This window comes from Silene latifolia, chromosome 1 (assembly GCF_048544455.1).
Source record: "Silene latifolia isolate original U9 population chromosome 1, ASM4854445v1, whole genome shotgun sequence".
Lineage (NCBI taxonomy): Eukaryota > Viridiplantae > Streptophyta > Magnoliopsida > Caryophyllales > Caryophyllaceae > Silene > Silene latifolia.
This window is the reverse complement of record NC_133526.1, coordinates 131,834,928-131,842,950: the sequence shown is the minus strand read 5'-3', so window position 1 is coordinate 131,842,950 and position 8,023 is coordinate 131,834,928. Positions and strand designations below refer to the sequence as shown.

General features: G+C 42.3%; 1 protein-coding gene across 1 annotated transcript; it reads left to right on the top strand.

The window, feature by feature from the left end:
- Window positions 1-554: 554 nt before the first annotated feature.
- LOC141656238 (uncharacterized) lies at window positions 555-2,284 on the top strand. Its single transcript, XM_074463070.1, has 4 exons — window positions 555-1,100; window positions 1,155-1,430; window positions 1,527-1,646; window positions 2,051-2,284. Exons 1-4 carry the CDS (start codon window positions 555-557, stop codon window positions 2,282-2,284), a joined length of 1,176 nt encoding a protein of 391 aa, XP_074319171.1.
- Window positions 2,285-8,023: the final 5,739 nt, after the last annotated feature.

Below are 8,023 nucleotides of genomic sequence, written 5' to 3'. Positions count from 1 at the left end.
CTGAGTAATAATAAGTATTATGAGTTTCTTTTTCTTATCCAAACTAAGTGTAATGTAAACGTTATTAGCCCTATGTTTAGGTCTCTAGGTTTTGTTAAGTCTGCTGGAGTTGATGCCATGGGTACTGACGGTGGACTTTGAGTTGGCTGGAAAAAAGAAGCCCGCATGAGTCTTGTGGAACCGTCTACTAATTTTGTGGTATTGTTGGTTGAAAAATATATTGGGCTTTTATGGTACCTTGTGTTGTTTTATGGTGAATCGCATATTAGTTTACAAATTTCGGTATTACAAGAGCTTGAGAAATGCTTGGGAAGATTAGTACATCCCTTCCTTATTGTGGGTGATTTTAATCAAGTCGAGTATGCTTGTGACAAGCTAAGATCCAATACAAATCAAATTCCGGGAGCCCATGAATTTAATAATTGGAAAGTAAGAAATGAATTATTGGACATCCCCTTTAAGGTCCAAGATTTACATGATGTAATAATAGAAAAGGAGATAAGAGTGTGTATGAACGGATTGATAAGGCATTTGGGTCTAAGGACTGGTTCACTATGTTTCCAGACACCAGCATCAAACATTTCCCGATTCAAATTTCTGATCATGCACCTATTGAAGTGGATTTAAATCTCACAAAAAACTCAACCAAGAAGCCGTATAGACTTGATTCTTGGGCGCTTGAGTACTCAGAGTGTCTCGAATGTGTCAAGGAGACATGGTGCATCCAGGATATAGGATCGCCTACGTTTCGGGTAGTAAGAAGGCTTTTAAGAGTAAGACAGTGTGTTAAAAAATGGGCTCTAGATAAACGGGGGGAGTGGTCAGGAAAATGGGATGAGTTTGATAAAAGACTGGAGCAAGGTATGAAGGTAGCGATCAAAGGTGGCAGTGATGTTGAGTACTCTAGAGTAAATGACGAGGTTCGGAACTTTGCTAAAGCTGTCGTTACTTATTGGAAACAACGAGCAAAAATTAAATGGATGGTGGATGGGGATACCTGTACAAAGAATTTCTTCGATTGGGTGAAGGGGAGAGCGGGGAGAAATTTTATCCTAGGGGTGAAAGGAAGGGATGGTACTTGGTATTTTATGGCCGACAAGGTAAGTAACATTTTCCATGAATAGTTTGTTGACTTATATTCTTCTTCTCGTCAGGATCCCTTCATGAGTTCATCTAACGCTTATGAAAATACCTATGACGATGTTCTAAACCATTTGAGCACCAAGGTTTTAGCTGACGATGTAGACTTGTTAGGAATGCCTTTCACCGCAAAAGAAGTTAGGCGAGCTGTTTTTCAGATGAGGTCTGTGAAATTGTTAGGACCGGATGGCATTTCTGCAATCTTTTATCAAAAGTGCTGGCATGTGATTAAGAAAGACTTTACTAAAGCAGTATTGTCAATCCTTAACTCGGGTATGGTTTTACGAGAGGTTAACAGAACTTTTATTGCCTTAATACCAAAGTGCGATAACCACGAGGAAGTTAAGGATTATCGCCCCATAAGCCTTTGTAATGTGTTCATGCAGATTGTCACTAAATGCATTACCAACCGACTCGTCAAGATCATGGGCTATTTGTTGGGGGATCACCAAAATGCTTTTATTGCAGGAAGGAATATTAGTGACAACATTCTCTTAGCCCATGAGGCAATTCATAAGATCAACTCTCATAAGAAAGGGAAATAGGGAAGATTTGCGTTCAAAGCGAATATGAGTAAGGCTTATAATTGTGTTAGGTGGGATTTCCTTCAAGCGATGCTCTACAAATTTGGATTCCCGGGAAAACTGATTTGACTAATTATGGGTTGCGTTAGTACTGTTACTTACGAGGTTTTATTCAATGGAACACCACTACAGCATTTCAAACCGGCGTGTGGTCTTCGATAGGGGGACCCGTTCCCGCCTTACCTCTTCCTCCTTTGTATGAAAGTTCTCTCGTCCAATGTGGTGAATGTGCAAGAGGAAGGGCATCTTAAAGGAATACGGATTTGCAGGGGATGAGACCCCTAACCCACCTCTTCTTTGCTGATGATTCGATCTTCTTTATACAGGACAAGAGGAATTCAATACGATATCTTAAAGGTCTCCTCGATAGATACTGCAATGCTTCTGGGCAAGTCCTCAACGATGAGAAATGTGGGATTCTTTATAGTCCAAGCATGAAGCTAAGCAAGATTAGGACATGTATAAGAGTTTCAAAATCAAAAATAATAAAGGAATTGGAAAATATCTGGGAATGCCCATGGAGTTCCAGGGAACTAAGAAAGAAATCTTCAAGGGCCTAATTGAAAATGTAACAAAGCGTGTCTCTTCTTAGAATGGAGTCTTCCTCTCTTCAGCTGGGATACTAACTCTGATCTCCGCCGAACATCTCTAATTACTTTCTATCGGTATTCAAAATACCGGTAAGTGTGACTAAGAAAATTAACTTTCTTCTGTCACATTTTTGGTGGGTGGGGTGTAGGTCAGGGAAGTGTCTTCATTGGTGTAGCAGGATGTTTACTAGTTTACCAAAAAAGGAAGGAGGGCTTGGTATACGAAACATAGAATGTCTGAATAAGGCCTTGCTGGCAAAGCATGCTTGGAGACTTGTTAAGGAGGAGAATTCACTTTTTTGCTTGACTTTAAGAGAAAATATGTTTGGAAATTCCATCTTACCGGAGGTTCTAACATATAAAACTACTGGGAATACTTCTTGGGGGTGAAACGTGTGTTGCATGGGTTGCATTTTATGTTGCATAACATCAGTTGGCATTCTGGTCCTACCTCAAACCTTAATGTTTGGACCTCACGATGGGTTAACGGGAAGTCCCTGGACCCATTGGGCGACTTTCTCGTTTCGAAATTTAATTTCCTAAAAGACTTTAGGATATGGGACTTATGTTTAAATGAAGGGATTTGGAATCAAGAACTAATCAAACTACTCTTCAATGAGGAAAATACTAATAAGTTCTTGGCAATCCCTCTGGGAACGACCCAAGGAAAGGATGAGGTAATATGGCCTTCCTCACAAAACGGAACCTACTCGGTTAAAATGGGTTACAAGATCTTTTTCAGTGATTTCTTTTATGGAGGGGTACGATGCTGGATAAATTAAGGTTGGATCAAGGGAGAAAGCTGTGACACCCCCATACTCCAAGTGCCTTACCAGGACCACTCAGGTATAAAGCTGTCACCATATCGGTTTCCCGAGGCAATGATAATCAAAAGACAATAAAGAAACAACGTTTAAATAGTATAAAGTTTAAGTGAGTAAATACAATCCGAAACCAACTGCCAAAGTACGGTTTACATGATCTCAAAACAACTGTCTAAAAACTATCAAAACTACCGAGGAAGACTCTATCATCTGGTGGCGACACATCCCAGCAATCCCATGTATCTCTACTCATACCTGCTCAACAACTGCTCACCATCCCCGAATGGATCACCACAGTTTTTAAAACAATTAAACGGGGTCAGTACTAATCACACAATTTACATAACTCAATACAACAACACACAACACAACTCAATCGTCACAGATATACCCCGAACTCCATCACCAACTCCACAATACTGACTACACACTAAAGTGTGTAGCCCTGCCAGAGCACCCATCGCAACAGGTTACTCCTCGCCGCCAGTGGGAGACCGCAGCCGTTCCCATCTAAGCCCCACTCATCTCCGTCGAGCGATAAACCCAAATCCATTAATGTGCAGATCCCTTCTGTGGCGGGTTCCACAGAAGGCAAATCATGGGCGTGAAGCCACTCCCACAAGTGACTTCACTCAGCCAGGGATGCACCCCGAAGAACACAGACAGATACAATCAATCACAACTACTAATCAGCAATCAAACCCAACAACTGTCACAATACTCGTAGGATAAAACTCAACAATCACAAAGCACAACCAACACATCATGTGACTAATACTGAGTAGGGAAACCCTACCTGGAATGCAATACAATTAGACGATCTCAACAACTGTTATAAAAAAGCCTCCTCTACGAATCCTCCTCCTAACATATTATCACATAATTACTAACAATCATAAAAACTAACAAAAACCCCCATTCCCCCAAATTAGGGTTTAAACAAACTTAACAAAATATTATAAAATCGATACGTAGATCTTACCCTCGACGCAAGGATCACAAGAATGTAAAGGATGATGAATTCCGACCTCTCTAGCTTCGGGATTTGTCAATAATGCGAAAGATGCGAAGAACGTAGTTTGAAATCTCTTTTGAAGTAATTAGGTTTAATAAAAGTGTTTAATGATGATGACGGAAAGTTATATATATACCTATTCGCATTATTAACAAAACCCGACAAAACATTACCCGTAAACCGAGCCACTCGATCGACTGCCCAACATACTCGATCGAGTGCCCCCTACTCGATCGAGTACCAAGGCTACTCGATTGAGTACCCTACAGGCAGACTACTGTTTTAAAAACCAAAACACCCTTACTCGACAGAGTAAGACCCACTCGATAGAGTACCCAGAGACTCATAAAACCGTAGTATTACAGTCTTCCCTCTTTAAAAAGAACTTCGTCCCCGAAGTTCAAACCACAACAAAACAAAAACATACCACCACACTCCCGACACAACAACCAACATAAAACTCAACATAAAAACATGCTACCAACTAAACTCAACCCGACTCAAACCACTACAAAACATACCGACACAACACAAAAAGGGTGTAAAAACTCTTTGCGATCATCTCCTACCCCCCTAAAAGATTTACGTCCCCGTAACCATACATACCTGATCAAAAAGGAAAGGGTAACGCTCTCTCATGGCCTCCTCTGCCTCCCATGTAGCTTCCTCTACCTCATGATTAGACCAAAGGATCTTAAGCAAAACTGTCTCACGAATCCTAGTCTTCCTAACCTTCCGGTCAAGAATCTTCTTAGGCACCTCAAGATAAGACAAGGACTCATCTAGCTCTATGCTCTCTGCCTCTAACACATGTGACGGGTCACTCACATACTTCCGCAGCTGAGATACATGAAACACATTATGCACTCTCTCCAACGCAGCTGGTAAAGCCAAACGATAAGCAACCTCTCCAACCCGGTCTAAGATCTCATAAGGCCCTATGAACTTCTGACTCAACTTGCCTTTCTTCCCAAATCTCATAACCCCACGTATAGGAGACACTTTCAGAAGAACCTTGTCCCCAACCTGAAACTCTATATCCCGGCGATGTAGATCTGCGTAACTCTTTTGCCTATCCTGAGCCGCTCTCATCCTTTCCCTGATCATGTTAATCTGCTCAACCATCTCATGTACCATCTCTGGTCCTAGAACCACTGCCTCAGCACTGTCGTCCCAACAAATCGGACTCCGACATCTTCTCCCATATAAAGCCTCAAACGGTGCCATGCCAATACTGGTGTGATAGCTGTTGTTGTAAGAAAACTAAATCAAATCCAATCTCTGCTCCCAGCTACCACCAAAATCCATCACACAAGCTCGTAACATATCCTCAAGAGTCTTGATTGTTCTCTCAGTCTGACCGTCTGTCGCAGGATGAAATGCTGTACTCATCTTCAAAGTTATTCCCAAAGATTCCTGCAACTCTTTCCAAAACCTTGAGATAAATCTCGCATCTCTGTCAGATACTATGTCCTTAGGCACTCCATGCAATCTCAACATATGCTTCCGATAAGCCAAAGCTAATTGTGCCTTGGTCCATGTATCTTTCATTGGCACAAAATGAGCTGACTTAGTCAGTCGATCCACTATTACCCATATCATGTTGTTACCCTATTGACTCTTTGGCAAACCCACGATAAAATCCATAGAAATGGATTCCCACTTCCACTCAGGTACCTCTAAAGACTGAATCTTACCTTGTGGTCGTCGCTGTTCCCCTTTAACTCTCTGGGATGTCAAACAACGGGCCACAAACTCAGCTGTCTCTTTCTTCATCCCAGGCCACCAGAACGTGTTCTTTAAATCCTTGTATAGCTTGTCACCACCTAGATGCACTGAATATGGTGTACAATGTGCCTATGTCATGATTGTCTTTTTCAGCTCCTCATCATTAGGGACACACCACCTCCCATCAAACCTCAAACTACCATCTGAGTGAATAGAGAATCTAGACATTGTCCCTTTCTCTACTCAAGCTCTCCACTCCACCATCTTAGGATCTAAAGCCTGTTTACCTCGAATATTCATCATAAAGATCAGACTGCACTGTCAAATCTCCTATGGCATCCCCTCTCTGCATCATATGTATCCCAAACTTCTCCACCTCGTCTCTCAACCTCATCAAAGATAAAGCTGTACACAAAGAATGTACACTCTTTCTGCTCAAAGCATCAGCAACAACATTGGCTTTCCCTTCATGGTAGATAATATCCATGTCATAATCGCCAATCAGCTCCATCCACCTCCTCTGTCTCATGTTCAACTCCTTTTGAGCGAAGATGTACTTGAGACTCTTGTGATCAGAAAATACCTTAAAGGTCGCCCCATAAAGGTAATGTCTCCAAATCTTGAGAGCAACCACCACTGCACCCAACTCTAGATCGTGTGTAGGATAATTCTCCTCATAAGGCTTCAATTGCCTAGAAGCATAGGCAATGACTTTACCGTTCTGCATCAACACACATCCCAACCCATTCTTTGAGGCATCTGTATAAACATCAAAGTTCTCACTCCCTTCAGGTAATGCTAAGATAGGAGCTGTGGTCAAACGCTCATTTAATGTTTGAAACGCCGTCTCACAACTCTCATCCCAACGAAACTTGTTCTCTTTCCTCATCAACGCTGTCATAGGTCTAGTAATCTTGGAGAAATCCTTCATGAATCATCTGTAATATCCAGCTAAACCCAAGAAACTCCTGATCTCAGCAACATTCTTTGGTGCTTCCCACTTGGTCACTGCCTCAATCTTTGCCGGATCCACAGCTACCCCATCCTTAGAGATCATATGCCCCAGAAAAGCAACTTTCTCTAACCAGAACTCACACTTGGACAACTTAGCATATAACTCGTGCTCCCTCAAGGTCTGCAACACAATCCTCAGATGCTCCTCATGTTCCTCCTTAGTCTTGGAATAGACTAAGATGTCATCGATAAAAACGACCACAAACTTGTCCAGAAACTGACTGAAAACTCTGTTCATCAAATCTATAAACACAGCCGGTGCATTAGATAACCCAAAAGGCATCACCACATACTCATAATGGCCATACCTCGACGTGAAAGCTATATTTGGTATGTCCACCTCCCTAATCTTCACCTGATGGTACCCCGATCTCAAATCAATCTTGGAAAAGACTGATGCACCACTCAACTGATCAAACAGGTCATCTATCCTTGGCAAAGGATACTTGTTCTTCACCGTCACTCGGTTCAGCTCCCTGTAATCTATACACAACCTCAAGCTCCCATCTTTCATCTTCACAAAAAGAACTGGTGCCCCCCACGGTGATACACTAGGTCTAATATCTCCCTTCTCTATCAGATCATCTAGTTGTTTCCAGAGCTCCTCCAACTCCTTAGGACCCATCCGCTACGGTGCCTTAGAGATTAGCCCCGTCCCCGGTTTTAGCTCAACCGTGAAATCTATCTCCCTCTTCGGCGGCAACCCCGGAATCTCCTCTGGAAAGACATCTGAAAACTCACCCACCACTGGTATCTGATCAACTGTCGGACTCTCTATCCGGTCATCTCTCACATGGCACAAGATCAACGGGCACCCCTTCCTCAGATAAGACTTTAAGGTCACAGCTGCAATCAACTTAACTTTGGGTTTGACCACAAACCCACGATAAGACACACTAACGCCCTTAGGACCTCTCAAAGACACTTTCTTTTGATGACAGTCCATCTTAGCTTTGTACTTCCCTAACCAATCCATCCCGACTATCATCTCAAAACCGTCTAAAGGAAACTCTAGCAAGTCGACAGGTAGATCAACTTGCCCAACTATCATAGATACATCCCTATACAACCTCCCACATGATACAGACTCACCCGAAGGTATAAAAACTTGCTCACTTACAGACTCGT

Excerpts from the sequence above, each read along its gene's own strand:
- LOC141656238 (XM_074463070.1), top strand. The coding sequence starts at position 555 with ATGTTTCCAGACACCAGCATCAAACATTTCCCGATTCAAATTTCTGAT. Across the intron at positions 1,101-1,154 it reads GGTATTTTATGGCCGACAAG|GATCCCTTCATGAGTTCATC; the intron begins GTAAGTAACATT and ends TCTTCTCGTCAG. Across the intron at positions 1,431-1,526 it reads CGGGTATGGTTTTACGAGAG|ATTGTCACTAAATGCATTAC; the intron begins GTTAACAGAACT and ends GTGTTCATGCAG.